The sequence below is a fragment of the Mchenga conophoros genome, linkage group LG14, assembly GCF_057382185.1.
Source record: "Mchenga conophoros isolate Kocher_MC1m ecotype Shallow Benthic linkage group LG14, M_conophoros_male_GT1.1, whole genome shotgun sequence".
Classification (NCBI taxonomy): domain Eukaryota; kingdom Metazoa; phylum Chordata; class Actinopteri; order Cichliformes; family Cichlidae; genus Mchenga; species Mchenga conophoros.
The window spans coordinates 2,326,469-2,350,022 of NC_140539.1; the positions used below are offsets into that span (position 1 = coordinate 2,326,469).

Consider the following 23,554-nt stretch of genomic DNA (forward strand, 5'->3'; position numbering starts at 1 on the left):
TCAAGGGGCACAGCCACTGGAGTTTAACTGCCTTGGTGACCTCTCCTTCATCTCCAGACTCTGTCATCTCTGCTAGCTCTGTAGACCCTGTGTTTCTTACACTACCCGATTAGATCCTCATTTGAGGTCAGCAGCACTCCATCCACACCAGACGCGGACAGAAATCCGCCTAGTGTGAGCTGCCTGATGGTTTGGAAGAGGAGAAATCGGGCTGGCACCATCAACTATGAAATAAGATCCTCCCACCACACCCACCATTGTCATCGCTATCACTGCCACTGGACTAGAGCGTCGTGAAAGCATGAACAGGATCTATGATGGAATACAGTGGTGCAGTAATGCTGTTCTTCTTCCCCCCAATATTTTGGACTTGAATACTGTAGCTTATACACCACAGCATTCATTTACTTATAATTTTACAGATTTAAAACTATAGGTGTACTGCTATATGTTGATGTATTATTGCATCAGTAAGTGTATTAAATAAAATAATATCTAGCTACAGCATTAAAGTGACTCATGAATCAATCAATAAAATCATGTTTGTGATTCTATATAATGATCTACTAATACTGGGTACTCTATGTGCATTTAAAAACTGAATGATACATTACTTAAATAGGGTTGTAAGTTTTTACTGAATAAATATTTTTTATTACTTTTATGACAGTTAGTACAAAACTATTTTCAGACTCTTGTTGAGTGACATTTTCACATGTTACATCTTTATGAGGGTACAGAGGACACATAAGCCTGGAAACTGTGACCAGTGTTTTCTACAAGGATTTACAGAAAATATTTAATGTATATGTTGTTTTATGAGGAGAATTTGACAGATTACATACATGTGTGGATTTTTACTCTTCCTTCTAAACTTCATTTAGTGTCCAAAGTAACACACAGCAACAATGACTGCTTGCATAGCTTGCTCCTATCAAAAATGAGCTAATCTCTCAGTATTCGCTTCTTTTTAGGGGAAGCCTTAGTCATTTTCCTGGTGCGTCCTTTGTATGACGGTGTTGAAAACAAATCTTAACTGCAGAGTGTGGAAATGCAACTTCTCACCTGAAATTGACTCAGTCAATAAAGTTTTCATTCACTTTGTAAACACAGGTTTTCAAAATGTCTCTTTGCAAGTCGCCTTTTTTTCTGTTGTGTTTAAATCTCGTCACTGTTGGGAGTGAAGCAACACGTCTGAAGGGCCCCGTCGTCCCTGTTTGACACCAGGTGTGTTCAGGGCATGTCCCAGGTAGAGAGGGATGTGCTGTGAAAAGGTATTTGACACTTTCTTTCTTTCTTTTTGCACATTTGTCACACTCACATTTCAGATCATCAAGCAAATTTTAATATTAGGCAAAGATAACCTGAGTAAATACAAAATGCACTTTTTAGATAATGATTTCTTGATTTTAAGACTATCCATTGTTGCTGTACTTGTCACATCTTTGAAGACTCTGAAAAATTCCCATCCTTGACTTTCACTCAGTAGATACGGTGGCATCTGCTGTATCTCTACATTATACGTAGGCTGCACAGTTACAGGCTACTACTGTTTAGTGTTCAGCAGGACCTGCAAATACCATAAATCATCTTTAAATCATCTCTTTACCTTCCCAATGACTTCACTTTGCACATTGTGAAGCAGGGGTTAGTGTAAAATAAGGCTACAGGCTTTGGAAATGTGGGTTACAGAAACATAAGCCGGCACCTGTCTCTCATGATAAAGCTTAGAAATGCAGAAATCCACGTTTCTACGAAGTAAAGGAGAATTTTCCTCCCCTGTCAGATCCAGTGTCCCTCCTCCATCAGTTCACCAGGCCCCACCCCGCCCCTCCCAGTCTGCTCTGCCCTGCTCAGCGTGCAGAGATGCTGTAGATGCGGCAGACTGGAAGGTGTTTGGTAGTGGATGCTGCAGCCGGAGAGATAACAACATACTGACAGACACCGAGAAGGACAGTCACCCGACAGCAGTCATTGTAAGCTTTTTGTTTGCCCTCTTCTCTCCGTGTCTCCTGCTGACAGGCTGCCCATGTCTTAATCTGTGTTGCACTCTTTATATTAAAGCTTACTTAAAATACTTAAAATGTCTTTTTGAACCGGGTTGGTATTGTGTAACATTTAGCTAGAGCATTGTATTTTGAATGGGCCTAGCCAAAAATGACAGTTTTATCTTGCTTCATAAAGCTAACCTGTGTCTAACATAATCAATAGCTAACATTAGTGACAATAAGCAGATTTTGTTCTACAACAAAGCCTGTTACAAAAATTTTAGTATATTTAATGATTTGCATCTACAGACAACAAGCTGACGATACCTGTGTATCAGTGGCATGTCAGGTGATTTCTCTTCATTGAATAACATATTGTGGTTTATTGATGCCTTACCATGAATTTAAGCTGCATCGGTTTGTACACCGACTCTGCATTTAGAGTCAAACCTGGTCAGAAACATTTAAAGAAAATCAAAACGTATGAAAACACAGTTTATGTATTTTTATTACTCCTGCTTACAATAATTGCAGTTATGCTAACATGTTGCTCAGCAAGGATGTACTAATCAGGGAAGTAATGCAAACTTGGATACAACTTTCAAAATAAGATGTATATTTTGTTCATTAATGTGTTTCAGCTAAAATCATAGATGGAAGCTAAACACTGACTTGTCTGAATCTGCAACTGAAATGCAAGTACAGAAAGGAAAACTGGTGGAAGAATATTTGAACTCAATCTTAGTGAAATTGCAGCGCTCCTGCAACCCTGAATTGGGTAAGTGTAAGACGGATATGGATGGAAAAGCAGCTCAAACATGAACTGTTGGGTAAAAACTGAAGTGAAGCCCTGAAAGAAAACAAGTTTTCTTAGAAGTAAATTGATTAGCTGAATTTTCTCATATTACAGGAAGAAAAAAGAAGATTCATATTCATGTTTTCACTCAAATAATTTCAAGTCCCTACATGTAAAAATTATTATAGCTTATCAGCCTCTCTGTGCTGTAACTGTAGGAATGTGCACAAGCTTTCATGTTTTTTTTCTCAGCCAAAGCCTTTTCAGTGATTTAGTTCTCATTCTTTCAAAGTCATGGGAGACCAGTAGTATTAACATACTTTCTTGGGTTGGAACTTATCCTTATGGTCACTGTTCTCATGTCATGTAAGAACAGCCTGCTCTACTATAAGCTTTAGCAGAACAATCCGACCATGTTTAAGTTCCAAAGAGAAATCCTGTTTTTCCAGCAGATGTAAGGATCTGTCATATTTCACAGAGATGCAACACACAGAAAAGCTGTTGTGGCTTTTTTAGTAGTACTCTTTCCTTTCTCTTCGACGACTTGTTCATGTGCAATAATGCGAGCTATCCTTACTGTATAGAAAGTGACATTTTTATCCACTAAAGTTTTGATATCTTTAATTGCAAGTCTTACATTTTTAAAAAAGAGAACTCAGATCCTTTAATCAGCCCTGGTAGAAAATATGTCTGCTTGTAGGAGACAGGAGCAATAGTACAAGTACTTTGGCATTTCAACCACAGATGGGTGTTACAATGCTCGTTGGCTCAAGTGTAATGCCATGTATTAAAAGCTTTATTTATTTTTAATGGGTTGATCTGCTTGTGTGAGATGTGGATGGATTATGAGGCAAACAGATCCAGCTTTGCTGCGGTCATTTCTCCATCACTGTTTGATTCAGTTTGTTGTTGTTTTGTTCTCTTTGTTGTCATTTTCAATTTCTTTATGTTTCGAGTCTGTTTATGTGTTTGCACCACTATTTGGTTCTTTGGGTCTCTCTCTCTGTATGTGTGGTTGTAGTGGTGTTCATGGGTGTTGGAAGTGTCGTGTGCTTAAAAACAACCACACACAATTTTTCATGAGTGCAAATGTTAGTCATGGGATTCCACAAGGTTCTGTGCTGGGACCTGCACTTTTTACATTACTTCTTACTTCCTTAAACATTATTATTACAGAACACACCAAACTTTGTCATTGCTTTGCATTGCTATGCAGGTGATACCCAGTTGTGTTTATCCATGAAGCCCAATGATAAAAATCAGTTAAACCATCTGTCTGTCTGTTTCCTCTCAAGTATGAAAAGTCCGTCTCTGAACCTGCTGTGGCTGCACGTTTCTCACAGTTAAAAGAGTTTTTACTTCTCGCTGTTGCTAAGTCCTTGGTCATCTGATTGTCTCCTTAATATTATAATACAAATTATTTTTAGACAGTTGTTGGTGTGATTTGTTTCCCGATACATATAAAAAGTCTTTCTCTCCAGTGAGTTTCTCATCGTGTAGGTGTACTTCACCTCGTTCTCAGTGCAGCGGCGCATGAGGCAGTCCTCACCTGCTGAAAGTTCTCATTAGCAGAACAAGGTTCATCAACGCCAACTAGGCAATCCATCATCCCGGGGTCAGAAGGACCAGCACGTGGAGGAAAAACCACTTAGATTTAACCTGCAATCTCAAGGCAACAAAAGCAGACTACAGTAGACCAGCTCAAAACAAATTCACTGACACTTATTGGAGTGTTATTAAAGATATGAGTTTTCCTACAAAGAAAAGATACTTGTGTACTTTTCACTTATGTATATCATTGATTAGAGACTTTGATTACTGTTTTTTCGTGCTCCACACATGCTTTTGAATGGTGAGTCAAAAAATTGTCACCTTGAAGCTATAACAAAGCCAAAGGCTAACAAAGCATGAATAAAGTGGAACATCCTGAAAGTAGAGTTTTTAGAGAAATTATGTGGTACAGACAGGAGACTCTAGGAAAGGGTTTTGATAATGCATAACTACAGGCATTATCAAATGGAAGGTTTGAAGCCTAATCTTGAAAGTAGAGATAGTGTCCGTCTCCTGAATCCAAACTGGAAGCTGGTTCCACAGAAGAGGGGCCTGAAAACTGAAGGCTCTGCCTCCCATTCTACTTTTAAATACTCTAGGAACAACAAGTAGGCCTGCAGAGCGAGAGTTATTTCATCTAACTGTAAGCCTTGGAGTCAGAAAAAAGTGTAACAGCAGTACAGTAGATAATCTAAAGCAGTCTAATCCCAGGTCATGGAGTTCTTTCCTTATCCTCTCTTCCCTCCGTGGACCTTCCCTCTCTCCAGAGCGGTACAGGACCATCCAAGCTGACTCGTGACACGTTGGCATACATAACATGTCTCATTTCTCATTTGTACCCTTTGACACCAAGACCTCTGGTTTCTCCCATGTGCGTGGAAGGCACGTAGAGGAGCAGTCGATTCCCATACGTTACCTCGGTTGGGTGCTTGGTAGTGTGCCTGACTCTGCAGATTTTTCCCAAGGCAGTAACTACAGCCCCTCCTGCAGATCAAGGAAATAAAAGAAAGTTCATTTTAATCCCCAAGCGGATTAAGAACCCCATGAGTGATTAAATGAGGCTTCTGTCTCAAAAAGGACAAATTACTGTACCACCTCAGACTTGGGAACCATTTTTACAGTTGTGTGTGCAGAACAAAGTAGATTAGACGTATCTCAGTTTCAGTGATCATTAGTCACGTCAGGAGATTGCATATTTCTGCTGCTTAAAGTTCTGCATGGATAGTAGAAGTGGGTTTTGTGTGACGCTGGTCGTGCCTAAGCTGTCTTTTCCCATGAAATGTACAGATGTTTACATTTAATCTAGACTAATGAACTAATAATCACAAGAAAATCTATTCAGGACATTTCCAACTTAGTTATACTGAATTATCAGTTGTCACTGATTAAATCAATAGCTTTTGCGCTCCTCAAGTAATACTTCAGAGCACAACAGCAATACTTCTACATCTTACTGAAGAAACATACAAGCCATGTCTTGTTTTATACTTGGCTTAATGAATGGGAGACAGTCAGAGGCAGCGTTGTACTTCAGGTTTTTGAATGGTGAAATCAAAAACGTTCTGGCTAATGTGAGTCCTGGTGTGTTTTAGAATAGCGATGCATTATGTACAAAACTGAACAAAAGCAATATCAGTTGGAAATATGAAGCAGTATTCAGTAAAGCAGCCAACCGTCTTAGGAGTAACCAACCCGTTCTCACTCCCAAAGCGTAACATTTTACGCTAGGTGACAAATCGTCACCATATTACGTTTTCGGCTACCCACCACGTTCCTAAATGACGACCTCGGAAAAAGAGGAAATATGAGAACCGTCTGGACTGAACCTACACATGTTCGCTCTTATTCTTCAAATCGCTTAGAAACACGCTATTTAACATCATTAAAGTCCTGGTTAAGGTCAGGAATAAGGTTATGGTCAGGGCTAGGGATAAGGTTAGGTTTAGGGCTGGAATACAGGGCTGGAACGTCTATTACCGCGGGAGCGTCATTGCACTGGATTCCAGCCATAACCCGCCGCGTACCATAAGAACGCCGAAGGTCTCCTTTCGCGTTCCTCAGACCGGCCTTTAAGGTGTCGCAGATAAATACAAACTAGTACCGGTAAAAAAAAGAAGAAGATTTATTCATAACACACGAGAAAAGACCCAGGGAAACCAAGTTAAAGCTAAAAACCGATAAAAATCCTGAAAACCATAGATTTCACACCCAAGCCTCAACTCTCACGGCCCGGTACCAAACGACTGATACCGGTCCGTGGCCCCGGGGTTGGGAACCACTGCACTAAACCATATGAAGGGGAATTGGATCAACAATCCAATAAAACAAATTTGGTAGTGGAAAAAATGAACGTTACAGTCTTGCTGTAATACCTTTCTAGGATAGTGTGGGTATTCCTTGTTGTCCACAGATAACTAATCAAAACTGGGCACTTACTTCAAACTACACAGGAAACCTGTTGTTGACATGACGTAGCTCTCCAAGTACATGTACTACAAAGCAAGTTCAGCATACATATATTTTCTTTTTCTGGATACGGCTTCATTAACATCAGGAATCATGTGGTCACATAAAGGTGTTTATCAACTGGTCACTCAGCCCAGGGTTTCCCAATAAGTTACAATATTCCTAATGTGGTGTTCAGATCAAAGGGCGGGTTTTTGGCAGAACCTAATTAACCTAACCCGGTCATAGAACGGTCTACCAGCAGCCGAGGAGCTGATTTTACAAACTATAATATCAGAAAAATATCGAGAGGTTAAAAACATGATACAGGCTGAAGCAACTGCACCAGATAAATAAAACTTAACTGAATGTAGCCAACAGGTAAAAAATAGGAACACGGTTAATCTAATAATTCTTGGAACTGATTGGTCGATAAATTCATTATGTAGGAAATCAGTAAGTGCTGATTTTGTGGTCTCTCGTCTTCAGCATCACCTCCTTTGGTTACCATGGGGATGAACGCCAGCTCATAAGCACCCATTGTTACCAGTTGTGGGTGGTGTTTTTTTCACCAGTCAGTTGCCATGGTGACACCTACTGTAGCAGGAAGAAACCCTCGTATTAGTTTTGGATACTTTGGGAGTCACTGTTTATCTGCAGCGTAGTTTTTAGATACTACAGTGTTTCATGAAATTTCCTCTGTAGAGATGACATGAAAATTAAAAGAAATGTTGACACTTGTTGTGATCCAGAACTTGTTGTTGTTACAGATCCCGGGATTATCTTAACTTTAACACAAAGATATAATTCATCATGGGCTGAAATGCATCAAAAGGAAATGATATGATTAATATAAAGCAACCTGCTCATGAAACTTTGAAGAACAACCAGGATGTAATTTATGTTATAACTGATAGTGGAGAGGAAGTGGAATTACAGGCATTTTATACGTGCTGCAGACTGGATCAACATCACTGCCTGGAAGAGCAAGTATTAAAATAATCACCTGACATTTCTAATTTGCATGAGTGTCAATGTTGAGAAGACAGATTGATATAAACCAAGTGGATGAGACAGTCTTTGTTACTAACCATCATTTTTTTTTATTATTTCTGTGTGATTCTCGCGTTTGGGGAAATGGACTTTAAAAAAACACAACTCATAGATTAGTTAACTTCAACATTAAAATGGAACATTAATTGCATCACATTACATAGATCAAAAGACTGAAAGTATTAATAAAATATAAACCTGAGAGATTAATAGATCATACTAATTGTTAGCTGCTACAAATACAAAATTCATACTGATTGCAAACTATCAGTATCCTCTTGCTGAACCTGAAGCATTAATAATATTATTAATAACATTTTATAACACCGCTCAGGACTAAGGCTTTAATTTCCTTAGAATTAAATTGAATTTCCATGTACTTTACGTAAAATTAAAGTATTTACAAAGAAATACTTAGCAGTATATAACCTAGCAAGTAACATTTATTTATTAGTGCTTTTCAGAGCAAGAAATCAGCCCCTAATTAATACAGGGATCTCAACAAATAAAGAAATAAAGAAATTACTTAATCAAAGCTTGTGCAAGAATGAACACACACACGCGAACCTGTGAAACAACAAAACTCAAAGCAGAGCCGGAACGCACACATTAACTTTTAGGGACGTTACAGGGTGCAAAAGAGAGGGTGGCGAGCTGTTTCAGAGTTTTGGAGCAAAGTTTTTGGACACACTCTTACTTTTCAGACACATCTTATCTTAATGACCTTGTAGTACCATATCACCCTATTAGAGCACTTCGCTCTCGCTCTGCAGGCCTACTTGTTGTTCCTAGAGTATTTAAAAGTAGAATGGGAGGGAGAGCCTTCAGTTTTCAGGCCCCTCTTCTGTGGAACCAGCTTCCAGTTTGGATTCAGGAGACAGACACTATCTCTACTTTCAAGGTTAGGCTTCAAACTTTCCTTTTTGCTAAAGCATATAGTTAGTGCTGGACCAGGTGACCCTGAATCCTCCCTTAGTTATGCTGCGATAGACGTAGGCTGCCGGGGATTCCCATGATGCATTGAGTTTTTCCTTTCCAGTCACCTTTCTCACTCACTATGTGTTAACAGACCTCTCTGCATTGAATCATATCTGTTATTAACCTCTGTCTCTCTTCCACAGCATGTTCTGACTTCTGTTTTTCCCCATTTTTTGATGATGAATACATGTGAGGAGGAAGAGGAAGACTCCCTGGCCCTGCTCTCTGATGCATATTCAATTTTTTTTAACTCTCTTGTAGATGATATTCCAGGCTCAGTCATAATTATATCTCTATGCCTAATTAAATGTAACCCATTCACATAAAGCAAATCTTTATAAATAATGAACATTATACAACCTCAGATGTTTGGAATGACATCATCAGAAGAATGCTTCCAGTGCTGTGTTTGTGCCATGTTGTGACTTGTGTTGGTGCAGTGGCGTTAGTGGCTGTCACTCCCAACATGCTCCTTTAACATACAGGTTTACTATGGATTATGACACAAGTCCTGATGTAAACCTAACCAGGTACATTTCTGTGGTATAACATCGCTGATTTATTTTTTTACCTGACCCTATCCAGGTAGGCCTTGTTGCCTAAGCACCAATAACGTTTCATGAATTGGTCGGCCTATTTTTAGCTGGTTGCTGGCCTCATAATTCACAGCAGTGTGGATGGGAAACTGAAACAGTGTGCAAGCCAGCAGTGAAAAGGGCAAAAACATCGTCTCTGTTCTGAGCAGAGCTGCTCGCTGGCTCAGCTTCTCTGCTGTTCTGTTGTTTCAGCGTTGATAGATAACTTAACTCAAGCACAAAACCTCACCTGTAAAATTAGACCGTTGAACCGTGAATGACCTCCCTTCTCCTTTTTGTCTCGTCTCTTTCCTCCCCACACTCCTCCACCCACAGTCTGTGATCTAATATGGATAATAAGGCACTGGAACTTGACTCTGTTAGCCTCCCTATGGAGGAGGTGGTCATATGTAATGGTGACAGCCAGCCTGCTGCTCAGCCTCAGCCACAACAGGAGGTATCCATGCTGACCCACCTGAAGAAGGTTGAGAACCAGATCACTGAGGCACAGCGATTCACCCACCTACCCCGACGCTCAGCTGTTGACCTGGAGTTCATCAACATCTCCTACACCATTCGGGAGGGACCGTGCTGGAGGAGGAGAGGTAACAGACTTCTAACCATCCTTTATATACAGCTTTCCACTTTAACCAGTTTCTAACTGAGTAAAGATACTGTGAAAAGGCAAAATCAAGACACGAGACAGTAGATGTGTGGATGGATGAACCCCAAAATAAACCGCATGTATCTAAAAGTGTTCCCAGAGACAGCGAGCTAGCACAATGCTTAAAAAGTCGAGAACAGCTAGATCATTCATTGTTTCTAAGCGGGAGACATCACAGTAGATGGACACGGTAGTACTTCTTCAAACTAATAATAATAAAATTAAATAATAAGAGTTATTTAATGGATGTCAAAAACAAAAATAAACTTGGACCAACATCAGTATCGGTGGGTGTTCACCCAAGTAAAGTCTGTGTTTGCTTCAGTCGGTGAACGCTCGGCTCATGTGGAATCATTCTCTGTTTCTCCATTCAGTCATTCAGCTTTTGTCACCGCGCTGTGTGTTAAATATTTGCTGCCTTCAGGCTTAAAAGGCGCCTCTGACATAAAGTGTTAGGAAATCTCTGGCCTGTGTCTTCTCTGTTTGCTGTGCAGCGCATTCATGCTGCACAGTAAACGGCAGGGTGCACGTTTCACATTTGATACTGGAGATGTGGAAATAACGGTTTTGCAACGCTGACAGAAATAATTAATAAGTGGTTTAAATCTGCACTCAGTCTTTCAGTTTAGGTGGGAAGGTTTCTGAATGTATTGTGTAAGCTTGTCAGTCATGCTGCAGAGGCATCTATATTATTTAATATATAGAAAACACATAACTGGATTTGGTTGTGTCATAATGGGCTGCTCAGTAGTTTTGTGCATTGTAGTGATACTCAGGTACACAAATCATTCTCCTTGCCTGTCAGCTTTAAGATGCATGAGGTGCAGTGCAGTCACGGGTATGTCTCCTCACGTTTTTGATGACACTGGCTCAAACACAGCACGAGGTCTACCCTCCACATGTTATAAATGACAATGATTTCCTGTAGTTTTGCAGACTCATTTAAACTGTTAATATTTTGTTGCCAGCGGTATAGCCTACAATAACACACATCGTGGGTAAATTATGACTCTTTATTTGGGCAGGACGTTTATCTGCTTTCTGCAGCTGACAAAAAAAATCATTTTTCACTAATATTTCTCTCGTGTGTTTCTTTGCGACTGAATCACCAGAAGATGAAACGTTGACACATTCACTGACAGCAGTGTGTGCTTCCAGCTGTTGTAACCCTGATCGCTACTGATTTTTCTTATTTCCCCGTCACACAGAGGAGGCGAGGCTGATTGTTTCTGACACGCTGCCCTCCCCACGATCCACCCTGTTCACACCCCCGATCAATCCATACCATACATCGCTCACAGAGACTAACACACAGATGCTGTGGCTATTACTGCATGTACTTTAGTCAGTACAAATAAAAAGTTATGTGTATTTGATTTTCTTGCATGCACTGCCTTAACTTTTAGATCTGATACTGAATTTATGATTGAATGCAAGATTCCTGAACCAACCTCACTCAAGAATATTTGCACCACCAGTCTTTAACACTCGTACAAAAGTTTGTTGGTCATTTGTCCAGGCAGGTCGTGTCTTAATGCACATCTTTCTTCCTGTCTTATGTTCTACATTCATCAGCTAAGCGCTATGCAAATACAGGCCATTTACCATCAGCTCCTTGAAGCCCTCCTTGTATTTCTAAGCAGCCTCTCTTCACGTGTTATTACATTTCCATTTGTATCCTTAAACATCCAAACAAGCTGCACATCTTTTCCAGCCAATGAATACAAGTCCTTCTCTCCTTCTTTGGTGTCCGGCCTCACATATAACTGACAGCAGGCCATTTCCTTTGCGACCTTTGTCTTTGCTGGATGCCTGGCCTCCCAGTACACCTTACTCACCCCCACCCAGAGAGAGAGAGACATTTTCATCCAAAACAAAACAATTCATTTTCTAATCAGTAAGTCAGAGAGTTCCTTTTAAGATTGATGATTTTTTAACTTTGAACTCAAACAGACACAAAACACATGAGTTGTTTAATTAACTTTACTTCTGGGCAATATAAAGAAAATGCACTCTTTAGACTTATGACAAGCTTTACAGAACACAGAGATAAGGAATTTTAAGATGACACAGATAACAATAACACTGGGGATGTGCTGCTCAGTGTCCTGTGGATTGCTGAAAAGTCAGGGATCGCAAACTCATAACCAGAAATCTGTCTGAATAACAAGACAACGTCACAGCTTTACTAAGGGAACACGCACTAAAAATGGTGCCGCGGATACTAGAATAAATTAATAAAATTAGAAAGAAACCAAGGTATTATGAAATTCAATTCAATTCAATTTTATTTATACAGCGCCAAATCACAACAACTGTCACCTTAAGACTTGTAAGGTAGACCCTATAACAATACATGCAGAGCAACAATCATATGACCCCCTATGAGCAGCACTTTGGCGACAGTGGGAAGGAAAAACTCCCTTTTAACAGGAAGAAACCTCCGGCAGAACCAGGCTCAGGGAGGGGCGGGGCCATCTGCTGTGATTGGTTGGGGTGAGAGAAGGAAGACAGGATAAAGACATGCTGTGGAAGAGAGACAGAGGTTAATAACAGATATGATTCAATGCAGAGAGGTCTATTAATACATAGTGAGTGAAAATGGCTCAAAAACTAGTATAGAGACTCAGAAAGCAGAGAGAAACACATATGAAAGCAAAAACACTCAATAATCACTTCAGCCATAAACTAGAAGACATCGAAGAATTGTTTTAAATTATGAGAGACTTGTATAAGGAACCATAAACAACCACCCTCACCCACAGCATAGTTGGTGCTCCATGTTGATGCTGGTAAACTTGACATTGACACGTGATTCTGCACAGTCTACTGTAATATAACAGCTTACTGTCAAAAGCAAGGGCCAGTTTTTACTGCTCATTTGTACAACAATCTCAGATTCATTATAACTTGGACCTAAAATTAAGCGCCTTGAGGCAACTGTTACTTACAATGTGTTTGAGGCTGTCAGATTGTGTAGTGGGAAAAGCATTTATCAACCTCTCAGAAAATGTGACCCCGGTGAATCCAGAGTTGGGAGTGTGGGAAGTTTACTGGGGATCATCAGTCATCACCATCCCAAAGTGCAGAGGACATTCATCCACTTTAACCAACCATATTTGTACTGTAAGTGTTGATGCATCTGCCAGCTGAATTTACTGGTCAGTTTTACTGTCAGACATGTATTAATATTATTCCATATGAGCCACTTCTAGTAGAGAATAATGTGCGACTGTAGCTCTGAAGACATTATTTTATAATTATGTTATAATCAGTGGAAGGTGGAATATTGAACCTCAAATTCTTACCTTGTTGTATTAGCTCAAAACATTTCCCCCTGTGCTTACATTTCTTTTAAAGTTTTAAGCAGTTCCTATACGTGTTAAATGATGAACAGAGCAGCAGAAAAATAGGATATGTTAGCTAACTGAACAGTTTCATTTCTTGTCCCTGCTTGCCCCTGGTGTTTAGGGAAAGTAGGGATCCTCTCATGCCCCGGCTTGTAACACAGTGGGGAACACTTGGCCCCACCAGCTCACATCTCAGTGGAAACCCTTCTATGCATGTTTAATTGAGGACTCAATATTTATGTTATTTAGCCACAGTTGCTGTGCATCTACAAACCACTTTACAACCCTCCTCTGCCCCAAGACTGACTTTCATCTGTGTCATATGTGTTCACGGACTCCTGCTCTGTTCGGTGATGGGGGCAGTGGTGAAGTCTTTTATTCCAAGTGGCTTTTTTTGGAACTAGTAGCTCCTATTTAACATGAGTATTTGCATTATGCTTACATAAAGTTTGTTCTTGTGGAGTAATATAATATCACTGCTCATTCCCATGAATACCCTGTCACTTATTTGCAGGTTTCAAAGCCTTATTAAAGTGCCTGTCAGGAAGGTTCTGCAGCAGAGAGCTTATAGGGATCATGGGACCATCGGGGGCAGGGAAGTCCACCCTGATGAACATTCTAGCAGGGTACAGGTGAGCCGACTCTCTGATACAGTTATGATGACATAAATGAGGCCTGTGTGGTACAAACATAAGGTGTAGTTAATTAATAAAGTTTGTCTGGGCAGTGAAATGTTTGGTATCTGTCCTTCGTGCTGCTCAGGGAAACAGGGATGAAGGGTCAGATCCTGGTAAATGGGAAACCCAGGGACCTGAGGACCTTCAGGAAAATGTCCTGCTACATCATGCAGGAAGACATGCTGCTGCCACACCTCACTGCCAGGGAGGCCATGATGGTGAGCCGTAAACTCAGCCTCGGAGCACATTTTGAAGCGTTGCTTTTGTGTAGCATCTGAACCTGGCTTTGTGTTTTGTTTCGTAGCTTTTTTTAGCTTGTGATTACGTTAATGCGATCTACTTTCTCTTTGCTCAGGTTTCAGCCAACTTAAAGCTGGATGAAACTATGGATGTGAAGAAGGAACTGGTGAGAGCAGTTTACCATGCGCTGTAAACTGAACCAGCCAGTTTACTCATAATGTCCACAAGCAGTATTTTATTACTCACCATCTATTTTGTTATGTAGCACCACATTCTTATTCCTGCCGAGCATTTTCATGTTTTTTCTCCCTGTTTAGATATAAATATAAAGAAGACATTTTTTATTGGTGCTTTGATAATCAGTGAAATCCGGCACTGTGCCTTTCTCTCTTCTCTGTTCAGGTGAACGAGATTCTGACTGCTTTAGGGCTCCTTGACTGCGCCCACACTCGTACCAGCTCACTGTCAGGTGGTCAGTGTAAACGTCTGGCCATCGCCCTCGAACTGGTTAACAATCCTCCAGTCATGTTCTTTGATGAGCCCACCAGGTGAACGGGGAGGAGATGATGTGTTGCCGATTGTATACCTAAATTATATCTTTTTATTATGTGAGATGTGCTTCCATAAAATCACATGCTGATAGTTGACTGCTGGTTCAAAGACTCAGTGAGTGTCAGAACTGGAATACCTGGTTTTAAATCGCACCTCTCTCTCTCGTCATGTTTCTTTATATCAAATGCAGCTGCTGCTCGAGACATTTTCAAATACAGATGAAATGTCAGTACTTTCCTTCATCTTTGTGTGCAGACCTGAGCTTCCGACAGTTTTACACAATAGCTTATTAGATTCAGCACTTCAAAAGGTTGCTGTTAGCATTCCAGCTCTTAGTACAATTTTGGTATCCAGTCTTCCAGCCTCTCAACTAACATTACACATGTTTGTGTTTCGGATTCTTAGATTTTTCTCATATAAACTTTTATCCAGAGAACCATTCGGTGCATTTCAGCAGCTTCAATAACAATTACAGAAATGTAAGAAAAACACTGATGTTGTAAACAGCAACAAGAGCATTAGCTTTAGTTGTCAAACTATTAGCAGTTAGCTGATAGCAACATGAACCAACATGGTAGCAGCTAGCCGCTATGGCTAGCCATTATAGTAACATTTATGTGGGAGCTTTAAGGTTTATAGACTTATCTAAATTTAACAGATTAACAATTAAAATCATACAGTTATTTTACTTTATGTATTAATTATGTTATTTTTTGCAGTTTTCCAGTTTTTACATAAAGCCACGTTTTCTGGTTGTAGGACGGAGCCTAAACGGTGTACATCCTGTATGGTAGTGTATCATTAGTGTGTCCGTTTCCTTTAAAATCTGCAGACAACTGAGAAAACATGTTTCCAAAATTACTAAGCTGATACAATAACGACAGATTTTTTTAATAGAGAGATATCATCCTCAAGCTTTCTCATGTTTAGCTAAACTCTTATGTGACACAGTGAATCTGCAAGTCATTGTGATTTGTCTACTCTTCCGTTTCTTTTAGACCGGTATTCATGGATCTTGTCTCTGTGTTTTAAGTGGCTTAGACAGCGTGTCATGCTACCAGGTGGTGTCCCTAATGCGTTCTCTGGCACAGGGCGGGCGTACCATCATCTGCACTATTCACCAGCCCAGTGCCAAACTGTTTGAGATGTTTGACAAGGTGTGTATCTGCCAATGAAGGAGGAAATAATGGACAGAAGCATAGACGCTGTATTTTGAAACCTCAGCGTATTGTTTTGGCTGCCACCATGTTGGTATTTGGAGCCAAGTGTCTGAGAACCAGTGGGTGATATCATCCATAGCTATCTCCACCTTTTAATATACACCACTGCCATGTAAAGAAAAATAAGTTGCAGTTCTGTAAGCTTCTGTAGAGGCTGCTTTTTGTCAAACCTGAATGTTTTTGCTCCACAGCTTTACATCCTCAGTCAGGGACAGTGCATCTACAAAGGCACCGTCCCTTACCTCATACCCTATCTGAAGACGCTCGGCCTCTACTGTCCTACCTACCACAACCCTGCAGACTTCAGTATGTTCACCTTACAGTACCTGTTATTGCTAGTTCATGTTCCCCAACTTTTCTGCATGATAGCAGCATTTCCAGGGAGTTCATTCTGTTCACGTCTTTCTGCTTTTGCTTGTGATTCAGTCATTGAAGTGGCATCAGGAGAGTATGGAGACCTGAACCCGGTGCTGTTTGAAGCAGTCCAAGGTGGAATGTGTGCTTTAGAGGAGAAGAATCAATCAGTCTGTGCAACAATCTGCCCCGTTGTAAGTAACAGATGCTATTCCACACATGGGAGAGTGTGCTGCAGAGAAGTTACAGTGACAGCAGTGCCATCGAGCAAGGAAGAAACTTGCTAGGACATATTGCCCTACCAAGACGAACACTATAGAGTCTCTGTACGCTCTTCTTGTCAATCGTTTTGTTTTATTGATTTATTTTATTACTCACAGTATTATCAGTGAGGGTATTTTGCTGGAGCGGACAGCCCCCCCAAGAGTGCCTTCAGACTCTTGGGGGGGCTCCTGAAGGCTGAAAGGCAGCAACAACCAGTGGGGAGCGGCATGGAGGTGCTATAACAATCTAGAAGACAGATTCCCACTGCCCAAATCATAAATAAAATTAGCCCGATCTACAAGTCCCTGATCTCTTCCACCCAGTCCTCCATAGCAGAACCACATGCTGACGCTTGTTCTGGAAGGAGAGGATTATTTGCAACAGAGTAGTGATGGGATTTCCGGCTCTTTTTAGAGAACCGACTCTTTTGGCTCCGAACTGGCTCTTCAAGTTGTTTTGTTGCTTTAATTAATTTATTATTAACAATAATATAAAATTATGCACAAAAGGAATTACTAAAGTTAAAAAAAAAGTGGTTTTATTTATATATGTTTACATATAAATATATACGGTGGCCCCTAGAGACAAAACACGTACAAACTCCAAAACACATTTCTAGCATTAACTGAACTTCCAAAGCAGAGCTACTAGATCACTTAAATTACACAACTGAAAGCATGTGTGTATTGTTTGTGTATTTATACACAGGCACTTATATATATTCAAATAATTTAAAATATGTTCATTTACCTGTTACTACCACACACCAAATCCGGTCGTTGGTACTTCCTGGCTTGTGTAGCCACGAGGTAACAAAGCTCAACACTGCCCCCTAGCATCCTGGAGCACTTCTGTTGTGTTTGTACGTGTTTTGGAGTTTTTACGTGTTTTGTCTGTAGGGGCCACCGTAAATATACTTTTATTTATTCACTCCACATAAAATGTAATAAATAAATCATATAATACAAAAACCAACTATTCACATTTCAACTTTTAACTATTTAAATGTTCAGCTTTTTCTTTTTAAACAAATTTAAAATGAAACAACACAAAACACTGCAAACCACAACACAATTAAATATAAATTATAATATGAAAACAAAAAGAACATGCATATTCTCTGTCATATGGGCCTGCATGAATAAACTTTCTGAATCCTTTATCATCTGCTACTGAAAATAGTTGTGGATGATTACTATACCTTTCTTATGTGATGTTGTTGTCCCTGGCTCTCTCTCTCTCTCCCTCCTGCTCTGTTCCTGAGCTACTGAGTGTAACTAACGCCCCTCCCCCCTCTGCTCAGCGTAAAGCACAAGGCTCGCTGTGGAGTGAAGCGGGAAAAAAGAGAGAGAGAGAGAGAGAGAGAAAGAAAGAAAAAAAAACCCACGGCTTGCGATAAGGAGCCGGCTCTAAGAGCCATTTCGTTCGTGACCGACACATCACTACAACAGAGTTTAAAGAACCATGTTGACCATTATCTGAGTGGGGTGCATTAGGTGCAGTTTGCTCCTGCAGTACCTGTTCCTAGACGAGAAACTCCTGGAGCTTAGTGGTCATGACTGAAACGAGGGTGATTCAGTGCAATAAACACAGGTACTTCTTCTCCAGGATGACCAGAAAACATGCAGCACCAATGCTCAGCAGATCTCTCAGTGTTTGTACTGCTGTTTTAAAATTACATTTAAAATTAAATCAAACTCCTCTGAACCATTGCTGTGCCCTGCCAACCACAAGAATGTGGCCCTGCCCCACTGCATCAAGGCATTCGCCATTTAGTCTTAGATTGATTTACAGTCCTTTCACATTAACAGTTTAGCTTAGCTGTGTCCATTTCTGTTTCTCTGGATGATTGTGTTGCTTCCTAAACTCAGAACCAAAGCAGGAAACCATTACCCAAACTGGGACCTGTCATACTAGAAAAATAAGGGCTGGCAGGAAATGGGTAGAGCTTAGCTAACTATAAAAACCAAGAACTACCAAAGCCTGCAGAGACCTCAAAAGTCCCAACAGAAGAACACAGAGTTCAGCTGATATGGTCCTATGGCCTGTCTGCCATAGGGCAGGAAGCAGGGTACACTCAGCAAGACTGACAAACATTTACGCCTGTGGACAACCTAGAATCACCAGTTTAACCTAATTCCAGCAACTGTACCTGGAGAGAATCCACAGAGACACAAGGAGAACATGCAAACTGCCCACAGGAAGGCCAGACAGTGGATTCAGACTCGGGACCTTCTTGTTGTGAGACGACGGTGCTAATCACCAGGCCACTATGCTAGCTGTGTCAATAAAGACAAACTGACAGCAGGAAGTAGAACCAATATGTTCTGGCAATACCAGAAACCCATAAAAATGGTCTGTTGCTCTATTTTTACCCAGTTGATTCAGCTCTGACTGCAGGATGCTTTGTGTTGAGTTGACGATGATCATTTCTTCCATTTTTCCAGGATGCCAGGCACATAGAAAGCCACACCTTTGCCACAAGTACGCTAACACAGTTCTGCATCCTCTTCAAGAGAACCTTCATAACTGTATGTCGAGACCAGGTGGGTGGAAGGATCGCTTCAATAATCACAGCTGTCACGAACAGATCAGATGTGCTCTTACCTGAAACGAGCCTGATCATGGATGTTTTCTTTCTCTGCTGTCGTCCATTCTCAGGTTTTGACCCACCTCAGAGTGATATCCCACATCTGCATAGGTGTGTTAATAGGTTTGCTCTATCTCAACATTGGCAATGATGCCAGCAGGGTGTTTAACAACACTGGATTTCTCTTCTTCTCTATGCTCTTCCTCATGTTTGGAGCACTCATGCCTACTGTGTTGACCTGTGAGTATGATCGAGAGGTTATGGACTTCCTCCCCTGTTGATACTATTATGATAAATCTCATAAATGTGTGTAAACATTTTGGGCTTTTGGCAGTTCCTCTGGAGATGTCTGTATTCCTGAGGGAGCATCTGAACTACTGGTACAGCCTGAAAGCCTACTACCTGGCCAAGACCATGGCTGATATTCCCTTCCAGGTGAGCTGGCAGTGCTGTGATTGGATTGGTGGGTTTACTCACTGAGGGCCTGAGTGCTGACAAACAACAAAATATATCCACTTAGCTTCACAACACTGTACTCTAGTGTTAGCAGATGGTGTTTGCAGGTTGTAGGAGCAGATTAGTTTGCTAACATTGTTGTTGGGTCTCATCATGTCAAAGAAGTCACCCAAGTGTCGGTTATTGGTTACACTGTAGAGCGGCAGATTCAAACGTTCTCAGATGTAATGCGTGGGCGTTATCATGGATTGAAATGGAAACGAGGTAAATGTCACAGTGATTTGGAAAGCTACTTTTGATCCTGCTGACCATCATTGTCATTGAGTACAACCTTAATTTGTATTAAATCCATCAACATTTATATCTATTAAATAAACCATTGTGCAGTACTCCAGTCATTGTGATTGGCTGGCACGGGAGCTGAGGGCTCTGTGTTTGGATGCGAGTGTAGCTGCAGCACACTTTAACATCTGTGACAGGGTGTCCTCGCTGTTCCTCTACTAAACATCAGTTAATGAACGTGTTATTTTAGGTGATCTGCCCCATCATGTACTGCAGCATAGTGTACTGGATGACAGAGCAGCCTCCTGAGGCAAGTCGCTACCTGCTCTTCATAGCCCTGTCCACCTGCACTGCCCTGGTAGCCCAGTCTCTTGGGCTGTTGGTTGGCGCTGCCTCCACCTCACTACAGGTAGTGCATGTTTGCATTGTTTAATACACATTTTCTTGGCTGATGTAACACGATGTATATCCTCTACACCTCCCAGGTAGCCACATTTGTAGGGCCTGTTACAGCTGTCCCTGTGCTGCTGTTCTCTGGATTCTTTGTCAACTTTGACACAATCCCCAAGTATCTGCAGTGGAGCTCCTATGTTTCCTATGTCAGGTGAGTGTCGCTGGGAGGAACAGCTGCAGGTTCAGTCGGGTCCACAGGGTTTTGAGGAATGACACATTGCTTTTCTGTCTGTACACCATCACAGCACATTTTACATCAAGCATTTAAGAAAAGATTGAAGAGCAGACTTTCAGCTTTAATCATAAAATTATAAAACTATGTTTTCTTGCCCCAAAGATTATGAAGTTAACAGTATTTGAGTTTGGCTGATTAATATATGATTTGTGAATGTTTTATTTCTTTAGCAGCTGCCAAAACCTGGAAGAGTTGGTATCTTAAGTGTTTTGCTTAATTTGGTCACTTTCAGTCATTCATGTTAACTTAAGACAAGGATGTCAATCTCATATGGATAAAAAACCACACTCATAAAAATATAAACAATCTGCAACACAAAGCTTGCTGCTGCAGCATCGAGTGAAGCACCAGCTGCTGCCCTCCAGCACAAAATGCTTGAGCCTACTGTAATAAGTGGAGATTAGTGGACAAATAACTAATGGTAAAACACTGTTAACACATTTACATCTGGTTCTGTGCAGTCATGGTGACTCTGTGTTTGTGCTTTTTGATTATTAATGTGCTTCGTTTCAGTTAGTTTCTGGTTATGTTTCAGTGATTTCTAGTTCTTAGGTTTTGTTCCTGTGCCTCCCGTGTTTAGTGTGTCATGTCTCTAGTGTAGGTTTGGTTCTGTTTCCCATGTTTCTGCCTCTGTTCTTTATGTTCTGTCAATCTGCATCTCTGGTTTCCTGTTTTATTGTGATAGTTCCGCGTCCTGTGTGAGTCTATTCTGTTTTGCTTCTTCTGTCTCGTCGTGTCTGATTAGGTTCAGCTGTGTCTTTCTTCTGTTGTGTATTTCCCTCGTTACCCTCTGTGTATGTGTGTTCTGCTTTCTTACCCATCGGTTCGTCTGCTTATCATCCACTGATAACCGTCCATGTCTCAGGTATTCATGTATTTCCTAGTATTCCTGGTTTTTGTGTATTTCGTTTTCCCGGTTTAGGTTTTTGTGATTAGTTTCTCATTTATCTGTTTTTCGGCCTCAATAAAAGGCACGCCATTTGTTAAAATCCAGTTCCGTTTCCACGTTTCGTGCATTTGGGTCCACTACTTTCCACTCCACAGAGTCTACCTGCGCTGACACTGACACTTAGATTATAAAGTATCTGACTGATCCTTTCAAGCATTTTTTGTCCAAAAGTTATTCATAGGATGCTAACTATTTGTAAGATGCATTCAAATCCTCGATGGCTGGGCCTGATTACCAAAGTCATCCGCATTTATTACAGAAACAGTAAGCAATATTTGAGCTATTGTGACCGGGCTGTTTACAGATAAGACTTCGTCTCTCTCGTAGGTATGGCTTTGAAGGGGTCCTCCTGTCTATCTATGGGATGAACCGCACAGAGCTGGAGTGTCCAGGGCCGGTGTGTAAGTTCCAACAGCCTGAAGAGGTTCTGCAGCTGCTAGATGTGGAGGATGCAAAGCTCTATGTAGATTTTATTGTCCTGGGAAGTTTCTTCATCATCCTACGTCTGGCCACTTACCTTGTCCTCCGCTACAAGGTCAAGTCAGAGCGATAGATTCTCTTCAGCTCATCTCCAAAACACACAACCCCCCCTAGACTCTGGACTCTTTCCTGTGCAGAGAGAACCTGTCACGTCATGTAGGAGTTTGTTTCATTTCATTTTACATGTTGCTGCTAAGTGGACAGAACAAATTCTGGTTGTGTTCTCCTGCCAGCTGGTGACAGTCCTTTAAACCACTATACAGCTGTTTTACCTCATCAAGAACTAATGGGTGTGCACAAAGCCATGTCACAGAGACTGAGCCACATTCAGCTACACGTGCTGTACGTTTTATAACTTACAGAAGTTTTTAGAGCCAAGCAGATGGGACTCAGTAGCAGAACTGACATCCTGCTTTAGTCCACACTGTGCTGCTGCTCTGGCAGAGTATATCTCTGGTCCAGGATACTCACCCCTTACGAAATTCAAATGCAAAAAGAGTGTTTACTTTTGTAAGCCAAAAAAAAAAAAAAAAATGAAGTTGCACTAAAGATGTTTGATAATGTGCCTGAAAGAGTGAAAAAGCAACAATCACGCGGCCTTTGTATCACTGAAAGAGAGAGCGGATTTGGGCCGTAGCCCTAAAAACATTAACTTCTCAAAGCTGTGGTTTTTATCATATTGATAGTTGTAAATTGAGCTTTGCTATGATCGCCTGAAGAAATTTGATATTTTTTGTACTTCCACATTATAATCATGAATCTAAATAAATCTGTTAGTGATGATCACGAGGACAAGCCTTAATCATATTCCACTATGTTTTATTATCTTTAGTACTCCATGCATATGCAGTTCAGTTAGAGCCAAGCAGGTGGGACTCAGGAGCAGAACTGACATCTTGCTTTAGCCCACACTGTGCTGCTGCTCTGGCAGACTATATCTCTGGTCCAGGATACTCACCCCTTACGAAATTCATTATTGTATTTAAGCTACATAGGTGAGTTACTGTACTGTCATTACTGTTTTTGTGTCCGCTCTACGTCCACCAATGCCACTGATCTGGGTGCTATCTCACATTTCATTTTAATTACACGTTTTTTTTAAAAAGCAGATGTTGAGACTGCACATTACAGCATACCGAGCGACCAAAGACTGCTAATGAATCTGCACGTGTCTTCATATTTTTTACATTGTGTTCTGTTTTTGTTATGACCACTTGTATGTTTATTAATCCATTCCATGTTGAAACACATAACAGCCAAAAGTTCTGTACAGCTATGTAAACTTCCAATAAACACTGATATGACAGATGCTTTGTTTAATTAATAACAAAACATGAAATATCCAATCAAAATTCCAAGAAATAAGATTTAAGATTCTGCATTTAAAGTGTCAACAGTGGCT

General features: G+C 40.7%; 1 protein-coding gene across 2 annotated transcripts; it reads left to right on the plus strand.

Moving 5' to 3' along the window:
- The first annotated feature begins 1,887 nt into the window (after positions 1 to 1,887).
- LOC146559071 (ATP-binding cassette sub-family G member 4-like) lies at positions 1,888 to 23,451 on the plus strand. Of its 2 annotated transcripts, XM_085244801.1 has the most exons (16): positions 1,895 to 1,976; positions 2,630 to 2,766; positions 9,723 to 9,991; positions 13,915 to 14,032; positions 14,163 to 14,295; positions 14,433 to 14,483; positions 14,720 to 14,865; positions 15,903 to 16,026; positions 16,281 to 16,395; positions 16,516 to 16,637; positions 19,155 to 19,253; positions 19,369 to 19,537; positions 19,632 to 19,732; positions 20,286 to 20,444; positions 20,521 to 20,639; positions 22,000 to 23,451. In XM_085244801.1, the coding sequence occupies exons 3-16, from the start codon at positions 9,736 to 9,738 to the stop codon at positions 22,223 to 22,225; spliced, it is 1,938 nt and encodes a 645-aa protein (XP_085100927.1). In that variant the 5' UTR covers positions 1,895 to 1,976; positions 2,630 to 2,766; positions 9,723 to 9,735; the 3' UTR covers positions 22,226 to 23,451. The 2 variants fall into 2 exon arrangements, with proteins under 2 accessions (XP_085100926.1, XP_085100927.1); XM_085244800.1 differs by lacking the exon at positions 2,630 to 2,766 and having other exon boundaries at positions 1,888 to 1,976.
- Positions 23,452 to 23,554: the final 103 nt, after the last annotated feature.

What these genes read in the sequence shown, in the direction of transcription:
- LOC146559071 (XM_085244800.1), top strand. Translation starts at nt 9,736, where the DNA reads ATGGATAATAAGGCACTGGAACTTGACTCTGTTAGCCTCCCTATGGAG. An exon ending in GTGCAACAATCTGCCCCGTT is followed by an intron (nt 16,638 to 19,154) that starts GTAAGTAACAGA and finishes CCATTTTTCCAG; the next exon opens with GATGCCAGGCACATAGAAAG. An exon ending in TGGCTGATATTCCCTTCCAG is followed by an intron (nt 19,733 to 20,285) that starts GTGAGCTGGCAG and finishes GTGTTATTTTAG; the next exon opens with GTGATCTGCCCCATCATGTA.